Source organism: Podarcis gaigeae (assembly GCF_964106915.1).
Source record: "Podarcis gaigeae genome assembly, chromosome: 5".
NCBI classification, from domain to species: Eukaryota; Metazoa; Chordata; class Lepidosauria; order Squamata; family Lacertidae; genus Podarcis; species Podarcis gaigeae.
In genome coordinates, this window is record NC_139681.1 from 10703313 (window position 1) to 10727866 (window position 24554).

The 24554-nt window shown below is 46.3% G+C and overlaps 1 protein-coding gene across 4 annotated transcripts in view; it reads right to left on the reverse strand.

Annotated features, from left to right (window-relative positions):
* Positions 1-24554, reverse strand: part of FGFR3 (fibroblast growth factor receptor 3) — a 63483-nt gene that overhangs the window by 9277 nt on the left and 29652 nt on the right. Inside the window, exons 4-13 of one of the 4 annotated variants that reach the window (XM_083738318.1) lie at positions 22843-22905; positions 21317-21486; positions 19609-19732; positions 16785-16975; positions 10384-10528; positions 7494-7681; positions 6072-6220; positions 5837-5958; positions 2051-2161; positions 977-1167 (exon numbers count right to left, since the gene is read on the reverse strand). In XM_083738318.1, coding sequence (XP_083594444.1) covers positions 977-1167; positions 2051-2161; positions 5837-5958; positions 6072-6220; positions 7494-7681; positions 10384-10528; positions 16785-16975; positions 19609-19732; positions 21317-21486; positions 22843-22905 — 1454 coding nt within the window. Of the gene's footprint in view, positions 1-976; positions 1168-2050; positions 2162-5836; positions 5959-6071; positions 6221-7493; positions 7682-10383; positions 10529-11523; positions 11675-16784; positions 16976-19608; positions 19733-21316; positions 21487-22842; positions 22906-24554 lie in introns of all 4 variants that reach the window. The other 3 variants (XM_083738317.1, XM_083738316.1, XM_083738315.1) reach the window with 3 other exon arrangements.

The following is a 24554-nucleotide window of genomic DNA, read 5'->3' on the forward strand; positions in this document are numbered from 1 at the left end:
TGGAGGTGGTTGGAGGATGGATGGCGGCTAACAGATTGAGGTTGAATCCTGACAAGACAGAAGTACTGTCTTGGGGGGACAGGAGGCGGGCAGGAGTGGAGGACACCGTGGTCCTGAATGGGGTAACTGCCCCTTGCAGCTGTCCATGGAGGTGCAGGTCAATTCTGTGTCCAGGGCAGCTGTTTATCAGCTCCATCTGGTATGCAGGCTGAGACCCTACCTGCCCGTGGACTGTCTCGCCAGAGTGGTGCATGCTCTAGTTATCTCTCGCTTGGACTACTGCAATGTGCTCTATGTGGGGCTACCTTTGAAGGTGACCAGGAAACTACAACTAATCCAGAATGCGGCAGCTAGGCTGGTGACTGGGAGCAGTCGCCGAGACCACATAACACTGGTCTTGAAAGATGTACATTGGCTCCCAGTACATTTCCAAGCACAATTCAAAGTGTTGGTGGTGACCTTTAAAGCCCTAGACGACTTTGGTCCAGTATACCTGAAGGAGCGTCTCCACCCCCATCATTCTGCCCGGACACTGAGGTCCAGTGCCGAGGGGCTTCTGGCGGTTCCCTTGCTGCGAGAAGCCAAGATACAGGGAACCAGGCAGAGGGCCTTCTCAGTAGTGGGGCACCCACCCTGTGGAACGCCCTCCCACCAGATGTCAAAGAGAAAAACAACTACCAGTCTTTTAGAAGACATCTGAAGGCAGCCCTGTTCAGGGAGGCTTTTAACGTTTGATGGACAATTGTATTTTAATATTTTGTTGGAAGCCGCCCAGAGTGGCTGGGGAATAAATAATAAATTATTATTATTATTATTATTATTATTATTATTATTATTATTATTATTCCTTGCACCTGGTCCAAGGGATTCGTGTTGGGATTTTTTCCTCCACAAGGTCTAGGGAGATGGAGAGCTGGGTGGAGTTGGCAAACAGGGGGACAACCCCTAGTTTCTTATAAAGCTGCATGCTACTTACTTTCTGAGATGCCAGGTACTCCATCCCTCGTGCCACCTGGTAGGCGCAGGAGACTAAGTCTTTAAACGTTAACTGTTCCTCAGGCAGCTTGCAGGTATCGAAAGAGTAATCCATGCCAGGTGGCCGGCGGGCTCTAAGGTATTCTCTCAAGTTCCCCTTTGATGCATATTCCACCAGGACATAGAGAGGACCTGGAGTAAAAACAATATATTTTTATCCGAAATGAACTCTTTCCTACTGACAAGCTACCGTTCCGATGAGTGGCAAGAAGATATTTCTGTATGTTTCCAGGCTTGTTCCTCGCCCTCTGAGTCTAGAAGGCAGGCACTTCTTCAGAAGAGTGCTCCACCACCATCAGATGAGACAAACACACACAAAACCCAGCAACAACGGTGCCAAAGTAGAGGGTGACAGTGTGGAGGTGGTCGGAAACTCTGGGGGCCTTTCAAATATGCCAGAAGCTCTGTATAGTTTGATAGGTCCTGCCCACCTACCGAATTTGGTCCACCAAGGGATGGGGACCTGGCAGCCAGAAAAAGCCCCCTGCTCTTGGTCTACAGCAGAGGACTCAAAGCATCCATGAAACTCATTTAAACAGAAGCCCGTTTAGACTGTGGTAATCTGGCACGTCTCTTCCAGAACGAAGAAGACTTTCGGCTTCTCGCAGAGTTTGCAGCAAAGAGGCATGAGGGAGAGCTATAAGGTAAAGGTAAAGGGACCCCTGACCATTAGGTCCAGTCGTGGCCGACTCTGGGGTTGCGGTGCTCATCTCGCTTTATTGGCCGAGGGAGCCGGCGTACAGCTGGTCATGTGTCCAGCATGACGAAACACCTTCTGGCGAACCAGAGCAGCGCACGGAAACGCTGTTTACCTTCCCGCCGGAGTGGTACCTATTTATCTACTTGCACTTGGATGTGCTTTCGAACTGCTAGGTTGGCAGGAGCAGGGACCGAGCAACGGGAGCTCACCCCATCACAGGGATTCGAACCGCCGACCTTCTGATCGGCAAGTCCTAGGTATGTATAATATGACTACCTTCATCAACCGCCACAACCATGAGCCCTGGGAACATACCATCCTGTGTGCAGGCCCCCAAGAGATTAATGATGTTCTTGTGCTTCCCAATCATCTTCATCATTTCCATTTCTGAGACTAAGTCAGAAAGATCTTTGTCCGTGGCATCATCTATACAGGAAAGGGAAAAGAAGGAATCAGGAAAAACAGCGTTTTATTATGTGCCATGGATGGAATTCACTCAGTGCCATACAGCCCATGTCTACTCATACTTTGGCGCATATACCGTATTTTTCGCTCCATAGGACGCACCTTTTTCCTCCTATAAAGTAAGGGGAAATATGAGTGCATCTTATGGAGTGAATGGCGCTGCGCAGAGAGGGAGAACTGCGCAGCGCCCCTTCAGCAATGCGCCTGCCGTGGCTTCTGCCTCTTTGGGCAGGGGGAGCCTTCATCCCGCTGCCCTGAAGAGGCTTGGTGCGGTTATCCCAGAAGCCAGAACAGCCACACGGTATCCCTGTTGCTGTTCTGGCTTCTGGGATTCAAAATATTTTTTCTTGTTTTCCTCCCCCCCAAACTAGGTGTGTCTTATCATCTGGTGCATCCTAGAGAGCAAAAAATACAGTACTTCAAGAACACCCCAAGTTCTTCGTTGGCTGCTTTGCACCGGAACTGGCTGCACATATGATCAGTAACCTCTGTCCCCATGAGGTGCCTCTCATCCAAGCCAGGTACACCAACTTGGTGCAATAAAGGATGCTTCCAGATCTGGTCCTGCCAGCTAGGGATGATGGGGATTGTAGTTCAAAAACAGATGGAGTCCCAAGTTTGGGGAACTCTGGATTACACCATACAGTGGCCTCAGGTGCCTGGTAAGGCCTTCCAATAATTAAATAAAATTATTTTGATTATGCCAAATGTATATGATTTTATATAAAACGTATATCCCTTCATTTACAAAGATGGGAGTTCTGGAGAAAAATGGTGAGGGAACCTCACTTTTCAGTGACGTGCTTAAGCAGGATTAGGAGCGGGATGAACACAGCCATGTAGAGCTGCTCTTCTGCTTAAACACTGACAACGTTTCAAAACTGTCACAACAGAAATAATATTAATAATGTTAATATAAGACTTCTGGTTGAAGGATGAGGAGAGCCACCAATATGAATTAAATTACCGTATTTTTCGCCCCATAGGACGCACCGGCCCATAGGACGCACCTAGTTTTTTGGGAGGGAAATAAAGGGGAAAAAAATTTTCCCCCCAGGTGCCCTGCGCTAAGCCCGAAGCTTAGGGCGCGCTGAGCTCAGTGCGCCCCAAGCTTCTGGGTGCTGGCAAGGTCTCCGCTAGCTCTGGGAGAGCCGCGCAGCTCTCCCAAGGCTAGCGGAGCGCTGTGCTAATCCCGAAGCTTGGGGCGTGCGGAGCTCAGCGCGCCCCAAGCTTCTGGGTGCTGGCAAGGTCTCCGCTAGCCCTGGGAGAGCTGCGCGGCTCTCCCAAGGCTAGCAGAGCGCTGCGCTAATCCCGAAGCTTGGGGCGAGCGGAGCTCAGCGCACCCCAAGCTTCAGGGTGCTGGCAAGGTCTCCGCTAGCCGTGGGAGAGCTGCGCGGCTCTCCCAGGGCTAGCGGAGCGCTGCGCTAATCCCAAAGCTTGGGGTGCACGGAGCTCAGCGCGCCCCAAGCTTCTGGGTGCCGGCAAGGTCTCCGCTAGCCTTGGGAGAGCTGGGTCTCCCACGGCTAGTGGATAGCTTCCTGAAGCCTGGAGAGCGAGAACGGTCGGTGCGCACCGACCCCCCTCGCTCTCCAGGCTTCAGGGAAAGCCTGCATTCGGCCCATAGGACGCACACACATTTCCCCTTCATTTTTGGAGGGGAAAAAGTGCGTCTTATAGGGCGAAAAATACGGTATTCCTGCAGCCTATACACTCATAGCTGTCAACCATCCCTTATTTGGCAGGAAACTCCCTTATCCCAGCACCGTGTCCTGCTGCTGTCCCTTATTGATGATGTCCCTTAAATTTCCCGGGTTTCATGCTCGCCTGGCTCCGGAGGGAAGCAGCGAATCGGGGTCCCCCGCCTCGAGAGAGAGCGTGCACGAGCTGCCGCGTCTCCATCTCCTTTTTCCCCCTTGGGCGCGTCGTGAGGAGACGGGTGGCAGGGGCGGGAGGGCAGGCAGCCCCTCTCTTGCGAGACTTCCACCACGACGTGCTGCTTAGCATACCCTCCAACCAGAGCAGCATCTTAATGTAGTGATTTCCCCCTCTGCATCCCTTTCCTAACTCTATTTTTATAAATCATTTGTCCATCCATAGTTTTCTGTCAATCCTACCAATGTATGTAACTCTTTACAATAGCTTTCCAAATAAATTATAAACTTTCTCCATTCTTTATTAAAGAGGTTCTCTGCCTGGTTTCTAATTCTGCCTGTAAGCTTTGCCATCTGGACATCGTTCACCAGTTTTGTCTGCCCCTCTTCTTTGGTCGGAGTTGTAGACCCTTAGGCTCATGTAGTCCAGTGTTTCCCAACCTTGGGTCTCCAGCTGTTTTTCGACTACAACTCCCATCATCCCTTGCTAGCAAGACCAATGGTAAGGGATGATGGGAACTGTAGTCCAACAGCAGCTGGAGACCCAAGGTTGGGAAACACTGATGTAGTCCAACCCCCTGCAAAACACAGTCAGTGGCAGCCAAAGCAGCATGGCTCCATGAGTGCCGGATTTATGTATAATAATAATAATTTATTATTTATACTCCGCCCATCTGGCTGAGTTTCCCCAGCCACTCTGGGCGGTTCCCAATCAAGTGTTAAAAACAACACAGCATTAAATATTAAAAACTTCCCTAAACAGGGCTGCCTTCAGATGTCTTTTAAAAAGAAGATAGCTGCTTATCTTAAATAAACACTTATCCCTTATTTTGGCTGCTGGTCCCTTATTTTCAAATCTGTAAATTGACAGCTATGCATACACTGCTTACTATTTCCTCTCTATCTTGTTTCCTTCCTTTCAGCAGCTTGAAGATAAATACAGACATAAACAAACGGGGCAAGAAGCAGCCATAGGGGCTTCTTTTCTTTTAAGACCACTTGTGAGGTGAAACTAGAGGAAGTGTCGCATATGGTGTAGCCTGACATAAGGTTATAATGAGCTAGGACAGCTTGGCAAGGAGGGTGGACAAGCTAAGCCGGGCCCCGGAAGTCTGAGAGATGGCACAACAGGTGGGAAACATAGCTGTCAACTTACAGATTTGAAAATAAGGGAACAGCAGCCTCGAAAATAAAGGATCAATGTGGAGCCAAATAAAGGATCAGCAGCCAAAATAAGGGATTTTCTGGGCACAGGTATGTTCAACTTCTGAGCCCCTCCGAGCCAAAGGCAGAAAGCCCAGCCAGCAGCCAAATGAAGCCTCAAGCGGTGGTTCCCACAGCGCAGCAACCCGGCAAAGGGGATGCAGCAAGGAAAACCACCGTCACCTCTCCGCTGGGAAGTGCTGAGCAAAGGCGAGTCCCCAGGCAACGCGGCCGATTTGATCGGCACAAGGCATGCAAGCTACACGCAGCCAAGCAACACAGTTGGAGCCTCCCTCCTCCCTGGCCGGCAGGGAGGGAGGGAGAGGAGCTGCTTCCTTTGAAACCCGGGGAATTTAAGGGACATCATCAATAAGGGACAGCAGCGGGACACGGCTCTGGGATAAGGGACTTTCCCGCCAAATAAAGGACGGTTGACAGCTATGGGCGGGAAACCTGGGAGAAACCAATGCGGAGGAACCCAGGGGAGGGCTGAAAATCAGGAGAAATATGGAGAGCAGGGGCACGTGGGTGTCTAGTTCTTGCCATTCTCTGTTCTCAGTACCTTTCAGCATCTTGACAGCGACAGTGATAGGCTTGTTCGGTTTCTCTTTATCGATCCCCATTGCTTCTGCCATTACTACTTGACCAAAGCAGCCTTCGCCCAATGGCTTTCCTAGAGTCAGGCTGAAGCAAAACACGCAAGCATGTAACTTGAGATGCTGTATGAAAGGTGGTATATTAAAGACCTAAATAAGAGCAGCAAAGAGCTAACCAGCTCAAAACTACATTTTCCTCACCGAGATCTTGCCAGTTCCCACTTCGGGTCAGCAGGCAGCTCAAGCTCTGAGACGTTTGCCAGCATTGGTCCATCACTGGAGGAAAGGCGGGTGATCCTGACCAGAGGAGTATTAGAATTCATGGAGGAGTTGGACTCCAAAGATACCTGCTTGAATACAGCAAATGAGGTGTTATTGCCAACAGCTTCTATTAGCAAGCATATAAGGTCATAGAAAGAGAATAGCAAAAGGGCATTAGCTGAAGAGTCTTTGCTTCATTCAATAATCTGCAATGTGGACACACGGTAAAGGTAAAGGGACCCCTGACCATTAGGTCCACTCGTGACCGACTCTGGGGTTGCGGCGCTCATCTCGCTTTACTGGCTGAGGGAGCCGGTGTACAGTTGGCCAGCATGACTAAGCCCCTTCTGGCGAACCAGAGCAGCACACGGAAACGCTGTTTACCTCTCTGCCGGAGTGGTACCTATTTATCTATTTGCACTTTGACGTGCTTTCGAACTGCTAGGTTGGCAGGAGCTGGGACCAAGCAACAGGAGCTCACCCCGTTGTGGGGATTCGAACTGCCGACCTTCTGATCGGCAAGTCCTAGGCTCTGTGGTTTAACCCACAGCGCCACCCGCGTCCCTCATACTTTGTTTTAAATCAGCACAGCTCCCAAATTCCGCAACGGTGTTTAGCTATCTGACAGGGGAAATAGCTGCAACATGCAGACACGCAACATAATTTGTCTCATCTAACTGGAGTGAGTCTGCTAACTCTTGGACATTATCAGCCTGCCAGAACCTCGGTCTGCTCCTCAAGCCATCTACCTCTGCTAGATGCTTCCCATCAAAGATCTCCCCACCTGAGAAAACATTTCCAGTGTATAAGAAAAACACATAGCCCAAGAGTGAGACTCCACACTTCCGCTTCCCCAAGACTTCATTGTTAGAGAAGTCCCCACTTTTGACTCAGCTAATGCAGCAATGACTGAAACAAAGGAGAAATCTTCCCTACCAGGTGAGTCCTGCACCACCGGTACTTGACCTTCCCTGTGCCTCCAGTTTCTCTTGCTAGCACAGAACTATGCCAACATGAAAGGTCTACGCCTTTTTCTCAGCCAGTAGGTCTGTTTAACACACTATGTAAATGTCAGACCTTAGCAGAACCAGATAAAGAAAACCTGGATCTATAAACCAGAACATTTTAAATCACCACCAGATTTTCAGGCCATATTTTATACACTTGTTTTGTTTTTAAATCATGAAAACAAAGATAAAATAGGTGGATGAAACCATTTTCTGCTAACAGTGTTCAAAGATCTCACTTACAGCTTCCAGAGACATAAATCACCCAGGGCAATTTCTGATCTAGACAGAAGATTGCAAAGGGGAAGGAAAGATATAAGGAAGGAATAGGAACCTTGTATCTACTTTCTGTTACCTGTCTCTTGAGTGGGAACTTGGAGACTTTCTGAACAGTAGTGGTGCTAATCGGTTTTTTGGAGGGCCTTTTAATTCTATAGATAACCACCACCACGGCCACCAAGATGAAAAGAACAAAGCCAGTCCCATAGCTGAGGATGCCTGCATAAAGGGAACTGGAATCGTCCACGGCAACTCGCTTTTCTGCTGCAGAGTAATAGAGATATGTTAGGAATCTGAATGGGAGACAGGCAATTCAATTCAGACAATACCTAGCAAATCTGGACCACACACCCCAAAAACCCAGCAAAGTGTATGTTCTCCAGCACCATGCGTTGTGTGGTACAGTAGGTATCTTAGAGGCCACGTGCAAACACCTAATATTCTACAGAATGCCTGTGACATCCCAAAAGATAAAGAGTTGTCCTTCAAAGCTCTATATGGCCTAGGACCCTCGTACCAATGGGACCTCCTCTCCTGGTATGCCCCACGGAGGACCTTACAGTCTTCAAATAAAAACATCTTGGAGATCCCAGGCCACAGAGAGGTTAGGCTGGCCTCAACCAGAGCGAGGGCTTTTTCGGCTGTGGCTCCAATCTGGTGGAACGCTCTGTCACAAGAGACTAGGGGCCTGCGGGACTTGACATCTTTCTGCAGGGCTTGCAAGACAGAGCTGTTCCACCAGGCCTTTGGCCAGGGCACAGTCTGACTCCCTCCTTTGGTAATCCTCACAGAACTTCTAGCCCAATGGTTGCCATTAATTTGATTGGAATTAATTTTATAATGAAATGGTTTTAGAATGTTTTATCATTTTATTGTTGTTAGCCGCTCTGATCCCGGCTTTGGCTGGGGAGGGTGGGATATAAATAATTTATTATTATTATTATTATTATTCCAATCAGTTGTCACAAAACAATTGAGCGGAACTAGGTAAGTGTGGCAAAATCAAATATGTTTTTGTGCTTGAAGGAATGTTCTGAATCTAAGTGCCACAAAGGTTTGTCACGTTGTTAAGAGGGGTGAACAGATCAACCAATTAAATTTCTGTGTCAGTTTTGCAGCAATTTGTTCTATCCCCCCCCCCAGATTTTTTTTTAAAAATCATGGGGGAAAATATGTTTTACATGCATTATTTCCCTGAAATATGTATTTTTAGTTAGCCATATTGTATGCCTGAAGAATCTTGAATAGATAGTTTGGGTTTCCTAAAGGCACTGTAAGTCGTGCATTAGTATTTGGTTCGGTTGCAATAATACATAAGTAAAACAGAAGGGCTTAAAGTTGGCTGGTTGGCTGTTTTTTTCCCCAAACAAACTCCGGTTTCTTCAGTCTTGCTTGGAAATCTATAGAGTTTCTAGGTCTTAAACACCAAGCATAGGCTGATCGTGTAAGACAATTTTCATTTAGCCTTGTTCTTTGTTTCACACCGTTTGTTAATGAAAGTTTACCCCATGGAATACCTGGTTTTTGTACGTGGCCCGTAAGATATGTAACTCAGCCTGTTATATGCAGAGTGCACATTGAAATGCATCTACCTTCTCCACAACTCCCTCCCTATTAACACACAAACAAAACTTCTATTACTGATACACTTAAAACTCCCATACGCTCTGGATCATTGGACTATCCAAGTCTGTTTAAGCAAAAATAAAGGATTGTGTCCTGGGACATTGAAAAGCACTCTACTGCTCGTGGGACTGAGTTAATGTGTGGCTGTGCTGCCAGGGGCTGATGGGAACTGTAGTCCCAAACATCTGGAGGAAACCAGGTTGGGGGAATGCTGTCATGGATCCTGTTTCATTACTCAGTAATAAAATGCGTAGAATACTGAGCCTGATTCTGAGGTAATCATCACCACCAGAATTTAATAAAATTGTCTATAAAAAGTTTCTGATAAGGTTTTTGTAGAAAATGCTTTTCAAGGTAAGAGACACAAAGCATTATTTACTAATAAAAGTATTCATACAACGCCAATTCGTACAATACAATACGGCAGTGTACAGCAATATAACTTAGAACACCATGAAAATAGTAAAAAATAATAATTGAAATGACTGGCTGATTAAAAATAATAATGTAGAGTTACACAGGCCTATCTACATAGAAAGGTCTTCAAAAGATTTATTTGTGCCTGCCGAATCTCTACTGGAGAAATCATATACTGCTCCAGGCGGGGAAAATGGTACCCAATAAACTCTATGGAGCCAGCACAGATAAAGGTATTTAATGAAAATGAATTTACAGAGCACATGTTCTCAATTGTTGTCATGATGTGGCATTAATTCGTAACAGAGCTTCAACATTCCCACCCAACAGAAGCCTACAGGTATTAGAAAGACTGGTGATTGTGCAGTGGAAGCATGAGAGATTTTGTTCAGCAACAGTTAGCCTCCACCAAGAACATTATGGGAAATTAGCTGTCAATGCTATAGGCCGTACCGTGTAGGATATATGACATAGAAGGGCCTTGGTGTTCTCCAAAACTAAATATGTACCCAATCTAGCCAAAGAAGCACTTTTAATTAGATTCAACGATATTAAAAGCCACCCGATTCATAAAGTCAAGATACAGAAATGTCAAATGCTTGAGCGGCACATAGTCTGAAACAAACTGGTGGTACTATGGAGGTAAAATTGTGCATCACATCTCAGTAGATGACGGCCATTTTGAGACTGAGTCATGAGCATTGCACCTGCCCACTTAGATGCAACTTACTCTGGAGTGAGAAATCGAAGCATTGGCTGCCAACTTGGTTAACAAGTTACATATCGCAGAAAAGGTGAAGTGTGCTTCAACGCAAGCTGGCTATGAGAGTAACACTCATCTACCGCTCAAGAATTTGGCATTTCGGAAGTGGGCGCCGAGGCCCTTAAGAAAGGAAAGGGAAAAAGTGACAGAGCCGAAGTACCTGGTAATACCGTCAGCCAAGCAGTATGGTGTGTAAACCCAATAGAATTCCCAGCAAGACAAGTATATGCCCCAGCGTCCTCAAAAGTAACATTGCGTAAGTACAGAATTTCTAGCTCCTTATCTGTTTTGTTAACACCTGCTGTCTACGGAGGGAGAAAAAAAAATACACAAGATAAAGAAGGAAGGGGGGAGGGGGAAACCCAAAGCCAAATTTCCAGAGAAGGCAACATGGATGCTCAGGCAAATTTCAAAAGCAGATTTACAATATCTGAGAGGCCAGTAGCTTGTCCTCATGCCCTACCACAACCAGTTGTTTAAAAAGCAAGGAGGTCCCTTCACCAGGCTCTTACTCTGTCCCACTAATAATGCATGCAAGCAAAAGCGTAAGAATGAAAAAATTTCCTCCACATATATATGACTGTCTTTTGGTTAGTATGGCTGGGCAGGGAGACAGGGAAAGAGAGTAAGTAAGGGCGAGGAGCAAGGATAAAATGCAGTTAATGTGAGTAATGAGTTAAGCATGGGGGAAAGAGAGCTTAACTTTTAAAAATGTAAAATTGATCAGGATTTCCCCCCAGCCCACCCAAACATCAAATCTGAAACCAGCGACTTGTAACTCGTTCCCCACTTCTGGTGATTTTCATCACACTTACATGCCAAATTACTGAAAGATTCCTGATGTAAGCTGGAGAAGGAATTGTCTGCGTCTTTCTCAGTTTCCGTCAGAGATCTTTCAGTTATTGGCCTGTACATTGTTTTAACTGCAGAGAAGTTTTCTCTTCCTCCCTGATACCTGAATTTGATGTGCAGGAGATTTTTAGAGTTCAACGAACAATGAAATCGGTAAAGCCTATCTATAAATTATAATAAGGTTATGAGAGTTCAGGTCGTTAACATGCAACTCAAAGCGATAAAGATGTAATGAGCAAAGTCAGACAGTCATCAATGTGGGAATTTTTCCTTTGCAACTGATTTGTTTTTTTAAAGAAGCATTTTATTATCTTAATATATAAGTAGTGACATCATGACATACACAGGAAAGACTACAAAATATTAATTTTTAAAAGGACTAGCATCTTCAAGCGTTACAGCTCATTCTTGCAGTTGCTAAGCCTTTGGGACAGAGTCGAGGGTTTACCTGGTTTTGATTTGTCAATGTGGAGCCAAAATGATTTTTCGGCTCTGCCTACGAAATTGTTGGCTCTACATAGATATTCGCCTTCATCTTGTTCTGTCACTTTAGACAAATTTAGGTAAGCATCGGCTTCAGGGTTTGCACTGATCAGATACTGCAGAATAGACAGAAACCTCAACTTCAGTAAACCAAACAATATCTCTGCATCACACATTAGACAGACAGGACTGAATTTCTGCTTCTTGGCTCTTTTTTAAACATGTACACATAACTTGACCAAAAGGGACTCTCTGATTTTGCTAGGGAGACACATTCCGCGTCCTGTTCCCACCCCACCCCCCAAACTGGAGTTTCTTTCTTTCATTTTTTAAGCAGCTTGTGAAGCTGCTCATTTGAAAATTTTCTTCGGCTGAAGGTTCTCTTTTTTAAAAATGAGCTCCCTTCAATTTGCTGCAGTTTTCAGTTTACTTGCACCTGACAAGCCAGTAAGTGTTGCAGCTACTAACGGAGATTTCCTTTCACGTTCACCTGGGGGACCAGGGTTATAGTGGTTAAAACAGGGATAGCCAATACAGTGGTACCTCGGGTTAAGTACTTAATTCGTTCCGGAGGTCTGTTCTTAACCTGAAACTGTTCTTAACCTGAAGCACCACTTTAGCTAATGGGGCCTCCTGCTGCCGCCGCCCGATTTCTGTTCTCATCCTGAAGCAAAGTTCTTAACCTGAAGCACCACTTTAGCTAATGGGGCCTCCTGCTGCCGCCGCCCGATTTCTGTTCTCATCCTGAAGCAAAATTCTTAACCTGAAGCACTATTTCTGGGCTAGCGGAGTCTGTAACCTGAAGCGTATGTAACCTGAAGCATATGTAACCTGAGGTACCACTGTACTGATGAGTCTCCAGCTCCCATTACTGAATGTTGGCTACCCCTCCCTGAAGGATCATCTTCATGCTGATTTGCTCGTTATTTGCAAATAGCCTTAGCTGGCCAAATCTAGCCAAGACACGGGTTGTGTCAGACAGACTAAAGCGAAGAATGAAAAGGAATCCATCTTGGTCAGACTTCACGAACCTGGAGGGCCTCGAGATGGACTCCCAAAAGACCTAATTCAGCTCTGTGATGGCTGGGGCTTATGGGAGTTGTAGTCCAAAATATTTAGAGAGGTTGCCAGGTTGGTTAAGGCTGTGCTAGAAGCCCGTGGCCGTGATCGTGTTTTAGGCGGGGGGGGGGGGGGGACTCAGCAAGTGCCTGGGATTCACTGTGGGTCTGGGGAATGGTTCAATTTGCCTGTTTCACTTGCACCCAGGCTGCTGAGTGATCTGCCAAGGTCCTGATGTTCGGCTTGCTTAACAATCATGAGATCTTCACGATCTTCCAAGAGCACAGTGCTTGGATGACTCGAAGGTATGTCAGAAATGTACATTTGCTAGAGCTGGACACGAAGAGCTGAGAAAGCTAAATGCAAGCTCACAAACATAAGCAGATGGAGCTATGGCCAGCTATAAAAACTGCACCCAGTCCTCATGCATACCGTACTTTTCGCTCTATAGGACACACTTTTTCCCCTTCAAAAATGACGGGGAAATGTGTGTGCATCCTATGGAGCGAAGGCGCCATAGCCCCCAACCCTCTCCGGGCTGGAGAGGTGACGTGCGGCTATGGCAGGAGCCTCTCTGCTGCGCCTTTCCGCTGCTCCCTGACCTGCTCTTTGGGGCTGGTGGTGGGCTTCCCCCCGCCAGCCCCAAAGAGCAGGTCGAAAGGAACCTGAACCCTGGAGAGCGAGAGGGGTCGATGCGCACCGACCCCTCTAGCTCTCCAGGCTTCCAAGGTAGCCGCCTGAACGCACCTTAAAGGGCACCTTGTTTTAGAGCAGGAAAACAAGAGGGGGAAAATTCTCCCACTCTCTGAGCAGCGCCTCCTACGGCTTCGCTGAAGGGGCGCTGGGCAGAGAGGGGGAGATTTTTTTTCTTTGTTCTCCACCCTCTAAAACAAGGTGCGTCCTATTGTCCAGTGCGTCCTATGGTGCGAAAAATATGGTATTTTTGGGAGCACAGTTTCCCTGTCATTTTTAAAGAGGGGTCTCAGGATCAGTTGGCAGACTGCTGCCCCACCCCGTGGATACTTGCCTATGGGGTGTTTTAAGGATCCATATTATCTCGCCTTTTATCATTTATCTGCTGAAGTATTACCGTATTTTTCGCTCCATAAGATGCACCTGACCATAAGATGCACCTAGTCTTTAGAGGGGGAATGCAAGAAAAAAATATTCTTTAAAGGGAGTGCTGAGCAGAGCCTGCATGCATCCCAGGCTCTGCTCAGCGCTCCCTTTAAAGAGCAGCGTGGAGCGTGTATGCGGCGCTTGCAGGCTTTTCCCTGAGGAGGGTGAAGGGCGGCCCGTCACTGATGGGCTGCCTTTCTCCCTCCTCGGGGAAAAGCCCCCAAGAGCCACACACACGCTCTGCGCGGCTCTTTAAAGGGAGCGCGGCTCTTGGGGGCTTTTCCGGGAGGTGGGGGAAGGGACAGAGCACGGCTAAGCCAGAAGCTAGAACAGCGAGAGGGAGCGCTGCACAGCGTTCCCTCTCGCTGTTCTGGCTTCTGGGATAGCTGCGCAGCCTGCATTCACTCCATAAGATGCACACACATTTCGCCTTACTTTTTAGGAGGGGAAAAAGTGCGTCTTACAGAGTGAAAAATACGGTAATAGTTCGCACTTACATAGAACTATATCAAGGCCATTTATAAGATCATGGTTAGGTCTGTCTCAATACAAACATCAGTAAATGCTGGTTGGTTAAGGAAGGAGGGGGAATGATGTTCTAAAGGCCTGTGTAAACAGCACAGTTTTCGGAAGATGAAAGATGGCACTAATGATTCCTCCTAAGCCCTGCCTCATTGAAGGCTAGTAACGGCCAACATTTGTGGGGAGCCACCAAAAGTGCCCCATCAGTGATGCTTGTTAGATGAAGAAGTTTAGTTTAGAGCCCTTTCCTAGCTCCCAGTTACATAGGGACTGGTGTTCCTCTCTGTAGGTCCACAAGTCTATGCTCAGTCCACATAATTCTGGAATCCTGGACTGGATCAAGGAATGGATCTGCCATAGACATCAATTCAAAGCTGGGGATTCCAATCTGGAATCAGGTTTTGGATGGATTTGCACTCCCCCTTAAAAAGAAAATTTCCAGCTTGGGGGGTTCCACTTGACATTGGAAGGCGGGTGGTGGTTTTGGCTGGTAAGGCAGCTGCACTCTGTCCTACAGACCTGGCTTCCATCATCCATGCCCTACTCACAGCTAGATTGGATTACCATGATGTGCACTGTGAGGGGCTGTTTCTGAAGAACAGCTTCCAAACTTCAACTGGACCAAAGTATATACAATTTTAACAGCCTGTTATGAATTCTGTTATTTCTCCCTACCTTTTATGTTGAAATAGAGTGGTGCTTTTACATTCCTTCACTCTCCATACAAACATAAAGATAAAGGTACAGGGACCCCTGACCATTAGGTCCAGTCGTGACCGACTATGGGGTTGCGGCACTCATCTTGCTTTATTGGCCGAGGGAGCCAGCGTACAGCTTTCGGGTCATGTGGCCAGCATGACTAAGCCGCTTCTGGTGAACCAGAGCAGCACACGGAAACGCCGTTTACCTTCCCGCCGGAGTGGTACCTATTTATCTACTTGCACTTCGAACTGCTAGGTTGGCAGGAGCAGGGACCGAGCAACGCGGGGATTCGAACCCCTGACTTTCTGATCGGCAAGTCCTAGGCTCTGTGGTTTAATCCACAGCGCCACCCGCGTCCCTCCATACAAACATAGGTAAAGGGTAAAGGTACCCCTGCCCGTACGGGCCAGTCTTGACAGACTCTGGGGTTGGTGCGCCCATCTCACTCAAGAGGCCAGGGGCCAGCGCTGTCCGGAGACACTTCCGGGTCACGTGGCCAGCGTGACATCGCTGCTCTGGCGAGCCAGAGCCGCACACGGAAACGCCGTTTACCTTCCCGCTGGTAAGCGGTCCCTATTTATCTACTTGCACCCGGAGGTGCTTTCGAACTGCTAGGTTGGCAGGCGCTGGGACCGAGCAGCGGGAGCGCACCCCGCCGCAGGGATTCGAACCGCCGACCTTTCGATCGGCAAGTCCTAGGCGCTGAGGCTTTAACCCACAGCGCCACCTGCGTCCCTCCCCATACAAACATACCACGTCCCTAATATGACAAGCACCGTAATGCACTTTTCCTGTATATTATTTGGCAAAGGAATTAATCATGTAGGAGAGGAAATAGGGTGCGTCTCTTGTTTGCTGGATCAGATGCTAAATCTGAAATCCTGTTACCTAATAATGGTCCTTTAAAGTAATAATACTTATCCTTTTTCATTTCTACGGTGTTTTCAAGTGATTCCTACCATTGTAGGGGTTTGGACTAGATGACTGCTGGTGTCCCTCCCAAACATACAATTTTATGGTTCTATGATTCAAGCTTTCAACGTGTGTTATCCAGCTGCAATACTTACAATGACCCTGTAAGGCAAGTTAGTATAAACCTCTCTGTTGCATGACAGTGAATGCTGGGATTTGAGGCTAAGAAGGGGTGACTTGCCTAAGACCACCTAACGAGATCGTGGCAGGAGCGAGGCTCAACCAGAGATTTCCTGACTGATGCAATCCTAACCATATCTTCTCAGAAAGTTCTATTAAAGTCATTGCAGCCAACTTCTAGGTAAATGAAGAAGAAGAAGAGTTTGGATTTGATATCCCGCCTTTCACTCCCTTTAAGGAGTCTCAAAGCGGCTAACAATCTCCTTTCCCTTCCTCCCCCACAACAAACACTCTGTGAGGTGAGTGGGGCTGAGAGACTTCAGAGAAGTGTGACTGGCCCAAGGTCACCCAGCAGCTGCATGTGGAGGAGCGGGGAAGCGAACCCGGTTCCCCAGATTACGAGACTACTGCTCTTAACCACTACACCACACTGGCTCTCAAATGGGATTAGGATTGCAGCTGCAGTCTCTTAACCATTATGCTATACAAGCTTGTCACAAGTCTGGTAGTAGCCCTACCATATTTTGGATTGTGCAGAAGATATCCCCCCCAAATGTACCTGCAAATTTGGATGGAAATGAGAGTGATACATGGCTTTCTGCCTGCTTTTAATGTATGTACCTTTAGCGTCAACAATGCCCAAATCAAGAGGTTTCAGAAGTATTCACTGCCTCAAGAGGTCAAACTCAGGCATGCAATGGCCATAGAGGGGATGTGTAGTTGTGTACCAACCTTTAGGACGGTGACATATGGAGTCCCATCTGGTCCATATTTGCTTCCATTGACCTCCACGTGTTTCAGCCACTGGATGTGAGGCTGGGCATCGCTGTACACTTTGCACAGGAATTTAACATCACTCCCAATCACCACAGTCTGGTTAGCAGGCAAGCCTGCCTGGAGAATAGGACGGTGGGGTGATCTTTCTGCAGAAGAAAGGAAAGGAGGAATGAGCTGGCTCTTTTCCAGTCGTTCATCGGGAACCTGATTTCTGGAAAGCCTTTGAATGCTGCTGTGTGAATTCAATCAGAGGAAGGATTCGCTGTAAACAACTGCAGTGCAACTGATTTATGGCAAGATGATGTTGGTGCTTTGACTTGTTATTCTGTACAGTGCAGAATCTCAGATTAAGCATCAGCGGTGGAGCTGTGGGTTAAACCACAGAGCCTAGGGCTTGCCGATCAGAAGGTTGGTGGTTCGAATCCCCGCGACGGGGTGAGCTCCCGTTGCTCGGTCCCTGCTCCTGCCAACCTAGCAGTTCGAAAGCACGTCAAAGTGCAAGTAGATAAATAGGTACCGCTCCGGCAGGAATGTAAACGGCGTTTCCGTAAACTGTTCTGGTTCGCCAGAAGCGGCTTAGTCATGCTGGCCACATGACCCAGAAGCTGTAAGCCGGCTCCCTCAGCTAATAAAGCGAGATGAGCGCCATAACCCCAGAGTCGGTCACGACTGGACCTAATGGTCAGGGGTCCCTTTACTTTTACATAAATAGCTAAATATTTATTAATAAAAATAAATAAATAAATAAATAAATAAATATTATTCTTTATTAATAAATGAATAGCTAAATATTTATTAATAGATAAATAGATACCACTCTGGCAGGATGGTAAACGGCATTTCCGTGCGCTGCTCTGGTTTCACCAGAAGCGGCTTAGTCCTGCTGGCCACATGACCCAGAAAAACTGTCTGCGGACAATCGCCAGCTCCCTTGGCCTGTAAAGCGAGATGAGCGCCTCAACCCCAGAGTTGTTCGCGACTGGACTTAACTGTCAGGGGTCCTTTACCTTTACCTTTCTACGTCAGCATGGCAGCATACAGTCTTGGTCTAAGCTCCGACCATAAGACAGACAGGTATATGCTCAGCAGAATCACACAAGGAAGGTAAATTAAAATAATACTGGGCAGTGGAGGCTTTTCTCAAAGCAAAATAATTATCTCCAGGGCCAGCATCCCTGGGAGCCAGAGACAGGTGATGGCACTGAACCCAACATCTGACAGAGAAGCACTGACAGAAGGGACTGGAGTCACTTCGTTTTACACTTCTCTGATGAATTCTGGGCTAAAAGAAAAAAGTTAAGAAGGGGATGGTGGCTTAACCACCAAATGTTGCTCTGAGCACCCCGGGCCCTAACATTTGCTGCATGTTCTCTTGGCCACATCTAGCTATACCCTAATAGCCAGAAAGAGAGAAATAACAAAAGACAGGGCTCTGCAGAGGCAGCATCAACAAATACCCATTCAGCCCCAAGGGAATCCAAATTCTGCAGTCAGAGTACGTTGCATAAGCCATATGCAAGCACCAGTCCCTTTGGACGACTGTAATGCACTGTATGGAATTAAAGAACCTCTTAAGGAATTAAAGAACCTCTTAATGAGGGTGAAAGAGGAGAGCGCAAAATATGGTCTGAAGCTCAACGTCAAAAAAACTAAATGTAATGATTAAGTAAATTGGAGGGAAAAAAGAAAGAAAGGTTGAAAATTAAATGAAAATCAATGGTGAGGATTTGCTGAATTAATAATTAGAATTGGAATACAAAAAGGGGAGGTATGAGGAGGGAAGTAAGTTATAAGAAAATAAGGGAATGAAATTTTATTTGTTTTTAAATTGTTTTCAGTTTTATATTTTTCTATTTTTGTTATTTTTTCTGTTTGTGTTTTGTTTTTATTATTGTTTTTTGTATAACCCTTGAAATGTTAATAAATATCTTAAAAAAAAACACTAAGATCACGGCTACTGGTCATATCATCTCCTGGCAAATAGAAGGGGAAGAAATGGAGATTTTACTTTCTTGGGCTCCATGATCACTGCAGATGGTGACAGCAGTCACGAAATTAAAAGATGACTGCTTCTTGGGAGAAAAGCAATGACAAACCTAGACAGCATCTTAAAAAGCAGAGACATCACCTTGCCGACAAACGTCCGTATAGCGAAAGCTATGGTTTCCCCAGAAGCGCTGTATGGAAGTGAGAGCTGGACCATAAAGAAGGCTGGTCGCCAAAGAATTGATGCTTTTGAATTATGGTGCTGGAGGAGACTCTTGAGAGTCCCATGGACTGCAAGAAGATCAAACCTCTCCATTCTGAAGGAAATCAGCCCTGAGTGCTCACTGGAAGGACAGATCGTGAAGCTGAGGCTCCAGTACTTTGGCCACCTCATGAGAAGAGAAGACTCCCTGGGAAAGACCCTGATGTTGGGAAAGATGGAGGGCACAAGGAGAAGGACGAGATGCAGAGGACGAGATGGTTGGACAGTGTTCTCGAAGCTACCAGCATGAGTTTGACCAAACTGTGGGAGGCAGTGGAGGACAGGAGTGCCTGGCGTGCTCTCTGGTCCAGGGGGTCAAGAAGAGTCGGACACGACTAAACAACAACAACAACAATTCACTGTATGTGAGGCTGCCCTTGAATTCCGGAGGCTGCAGTTGTGCAGGCTCGTGACTACTAGGCCAGTAAGTGGAAAGCCCAGCGGGAAGGAACTAAATCACGTCCACCCTCAGCCCCAAGCCACTTGAGTAACACTGTCCACCTGTTGCAAACAGGCAGTAAAAACACTTACCAAGAACATCAAGCTGGTAGGTATGCCAAATGATGCCATATTTATTCCGCACCACACAGGTGTAGTTGCCTCGATCTGATGGAACCACACTTTCCATGACGAGGCTCCATTGCTGATGTCGCAACTGCAGAGGGGCAAATGAAGAATAACCACAAATCAGCCTCCTTTGCAGGATCTATCTCAGAAGAGAGTGAAGTGAAATACGGCAAAAGGAAATCAGATTGGGAACCTGGTTGTTAAAAGTACTAAAGCAACAAGGAAGCCGAGTCAATCTCAGCTCTGATCCCATTTTAAAGACTTTCTATCAAAAGTTTAATATCCTGACGGAAACCTATTCCTATGTTGTTAAATACCGTATTTTTCGCTCTATAAGACTCAATTTTTCCCTCCTCAAAATTTAGGGGAAATGTGTGTGCGTCTTATGGAGTGAATGCAGGCTGCGCAGCTATTCCAGAAGCCAGAACAGCAAGAGGGATTACTGTTTTGACTGCGCAGCGATCCCTCTTGCTGTTCTGGCTTCTGAGATTCAGAATATTTTTTTTCTTGTTTTCCTCCTCCAAAAACTAGGTGCGTCTTGTGGTCTGGTGCGTCTTATAGAGCGAAAAATATGGTATGTAGTCTGCAGCCAGTTAATGTGAGAATTAATCTCAAACAAAACTTCAGTAATTTCCTACATCAGAATGGTCAGGAAGAAGTATTTGATCACAACCAAAACAACTCTTGAAACCCCCCCCCCCCAAAAAAACCCCACTCTCCTTTTATAGGGCCCAATAAATGGGATTGTGGATTATTCACATGAACCAAGCAAACTTTTGAGGAATGAGCATTCATTTAATTCCGCAGGATGTTAATCACGGCAAATGGTTTAAAGCTAAAAGTATTACTTTGCTTTGTCGAAGTGGCAGACATGCTTCCTGGTATTTTTTGTACATACACTAGATTCAGCAACATAGGAAAATTCTCACGAAATTTGTAAATGGGCTGCAACTAGGGGTTGGGGAACATAATAATAATAATAATAATAATAATAATAATAATAATAATTAATAATAATAATAATTTATTTATACCCTGCCCATCTGGCTGGGTTTCCCCAGCCACTTTGAGCAGCTCCAACAGAATATTAAAAGCACAATAAAACATCAAACATTAAAAACTCCTCTAAACAGGGCTGCCTTCAGATGTCTTCTAAAAGTCAGATAGTTGTTTATTTCCTTGACATCTGATGGGAGGGTGTCACTACCGAGAAGGCCCTCTGCCTGGTTCTCTGTAACCTCACTTCTCGCAGTGAGGGAACCGCGAGAAGGCCCTTGGAGCTGGACCTCAGTGTCCTGGCTGAATGATTCAAGAACAACCTGAATCTAATAATTCATCCAAATACATTGGGGTGTGTGTGTGGGGAATACCTACAACGTTGTGCATGTGCTTCAACTGTCTCACCAATATATTCAATTTATGACAGTATCCACGTCACATTTTGCATTCTAAAAATTATACCCAAGGAGAGAATCTGCAAACCAGTTTGGCTATCAAGAAGCACAGACTGGAAAGGGAATAATCTATGGTGTGAAAGTGGTGGATCCCATATCCAATTGCCCTTTCAAAATTGTTCAGTGAGCAAAACTTCAGGTGCAACAATTCCAGGAGGTTTTCAGAGATGGAGGTTAAGGAATGGATGAAATCGATATTTAGACCGCTGACGTCTTACTTTGATGCCCCCAATACGGTGCTCTCCTTTGAATTCTTTGCCATTTTTCAGCCAGTGTATAGAAGGAGAGGGATTCCCAGCAGCCGGGCAGCGAAAGCGAACAGTGTTTGCAGCAGGAACAGCCAGAAGCTTTCGATCCATTATCTCGAGACGGGTCCAGTAAGGAGCAACTGTAGACACAAAGCAGAGCGACTGAAGAAGCACACCATGTCCGTTGGCGATCCTGTGATGCGATCTATTATCTGGAACAGCGGCTAAACTGCTACAGCTAGATTCATTGTTGTGATTCGAGGACCCGATCCCCTCTTGGGGAATAAAGACACGAGGACACAGTATGTAAGGTTAATGGGTAAGGAAAAGGCCACAACTTTATTGATTACAGCATGTGAGAAGGTATTGGCTTAGGCATTGGACCACGGAACTTTAGACTCCACCCACTCGTAGTGGGGTGAGCCCAAAGGGGGTTTATTCACCAGAAGGTGGAGCCTGTTGATGCTAATACAACTATAAGCTCCCCCCTGATGTCACCGAGGGTGGCCCCCCCCGCCACACAGGCATCGGACAGGATCCACGACCGCCGGATTCCTTTAGCGGAATACCCAAAATTATTGGGGTAGGCGATGGCCACACCTAGCCCCCTGAAACACCAACAACACATTCCAATGCCTAACCGCCAAATACCACGAAAGTTGTGACGGTTGCTACGAGGTAGGCGAAAAAAACCAAGAGGCTGGGCCAATTTAGCCAATTGGAAAAAACTCCTACCAGGCCCCCTGGTTAAATAGGGCGGCCAACCAGAGGTCCATAGCAAAGTCTCAGTAAAGCTAACTCTAAAAGGGAGTGGAGGGTGGGTGACTCAAAGAAAATGTGTGTGCAGTGGCGGGGATGGCTGGCGCGGCCGCATTTGAGCGGCAAGCCATGCTCCCGCCAAGCTTCCCTACTGGATGCCCAACCGGGGAGGGGCGTGGCGCGCCAGCCCTGGAATTGAGTTGAAGCAGGGGGCGAATGCCCCCTGCATGACGCGGGAATCGTCTCCCGCTCACAACCCCTCCCCTCCTGGAGGAGGAGAGGCTTTTTCATAGGTTGGGAAAGAGCAAGGTAGTTGTTATTTGAGCCTTAGAGAAGCTTGCTGATGAGACCCGATTCTTGAAAGAACTGAAACGGCTCCAAAGTGACCTCAGTGAAATGAAAAACAAACGCTATGCCAACTTAGCATCGGATTAAGGTCCTAGTGAAGAATGGATTGCTGCCCTTAGAAAACAATTGAGGAAATTGAGGTCTTTGGTGGAGTAGCATAACCACTCAAAAAGATAACAGTAAAAACATTGAAACACTGAAAAGTTTTGATTCAGTGTTAGATATTGTAAAACAAAGGTTGAAATCACTGGAGCCTACGTGCCAATCTCCCCCCCCCCCATCTGCACCAATGATTCCAACAGTTCCAACCCCAATTGATGCCAATAGTTTAGCTAGTATAAGCATTCTTGAGAATTACTTTGCCTGTGTCCCAAAGCCCAGATATTTACCTCCATCTTCAGAGTCATCTTCATCTTCATCTTCTTCTTCATCATCACCTGACGATGGAGAATCTTGAAAGAGACGCAAGGGAGGGGTGGAAATTACATTTTTGTGGAGGCAAAATTTTCAATTCCTTCCTGCAATGATTTTCCATTATCAAAACATATTAATTGGCACATCCCAATGTTATCCCAATAAAGCTGTGATCTTCTGAACTCAACTTTTACTTCTGAACTTACTAACACAAAAATCCACTCATCCACAAACACAGGGATACAGTACGGCTAAGCCCAGAATAACAATAATGATCTTCAGAACAAAGGGGATTAAAAACCGCAGGTGGTTCAGTTCTATCAATGTCCTTCTTAAAGCAGGGCATTCTGAACTAGAGGCAGTACAGTGGTACCTCGGTTGAAGAACAGCCCTGTTTACGAACTATTTGGTTTATAAACTCCGCAAAACCAGAAGTAGGTGTCCTGGTTTGTGAACTTTACCTCGATCTACAAACAGAAGCTGAACGGTGGAAGGGCACCAGCGGCGGGAGGCCTCATTAGGGGAAGCGCGCCTCAGTTTAAGAATGGATTTGGTTTAAGAATGGACTTCTGGAATGGATTAAGTTAATAAACCAAGGTACCACTGTACTCAAAATACAGCAAGACCAGTAAAGGACAGTGGAATTATTATTTCTTGCTATCTGGACACAGCTTCTGTTTATGCAGCCTAAGCCTGCAATTGCTTTTTTAGGAGTTAAATCAACTGTTGGCTCACATTTAGTCTGCGATCAGCTAAAACAGACCTCTTCACCCAACCAGTAAGAAATAGTGACGCAATTGCTGGGAAGTTGGGATAGTTGTTCCGCTCTACCTAGAGAGCGACTTCTCTTAAAAGGCGCTAATGAAAACCAACCAAAATCTCAATTCCACCATAAAAAGAACAATGTCCCCGTTTGTTTGCACTTTTCTACAAAATGAGGATGGTCAGAAAACCTTTATATATAAACAGTTTGAGCAAAGATGTGCCCAAAGAAATTGTCCCGGAGGAAATCTGGTGAAATGACAAGCACCCACATGAGGAAAAGAATGGAAAAACTGAAAGGAAGGCGTTTCATCCAGATCGCTTGGGTGGCTGCTACACATGATATAACTACAAGGCAACCTATTGACTGAGGTTTTTGTAGTCTGCTTTTAAAAACTCAAATAAAAAGAATGAAAATGTATCGTCTTTGATATTTATAAAAAAACCTATTTCATGTCAACTCTCATCCAAAATAAACAGGGGCAACGCACAGGTACCCTTTCATAAGAACTCTCTCGTTTAGTGTGGAAGCACCTACTTTGGAACCCTCAGCCTATTGAGATCAAGCATGTGCCTTTACTGTACTCTTTTCAGTACCTGTTTAAGACATACCGTATTTTTCGCTCTATAAGACACACCAGACCACAAGACGCACCTAGTTTTTGAAGGAGGAAATCAAGAAAAAAATATATTCTGAATCTCAGAAGCCAGAACAGCAAGAGGGATCACTGTGCAGCGAAAGCAGCAATCCCTCTTGCTGTTCTGGCTTCTGGGATAGCTGCGCAGCCTGCATTCGCTCCATAAGACGCACACACATTTCCCCTTACTTTTTAAGAGGGAAAAAGTGAGTCTTATAGAGCAAAAAATACGGTACTTGTATAGACAAGCCTACGCAGATGCTTAGAAAGTTGAGGTAATTTTAATC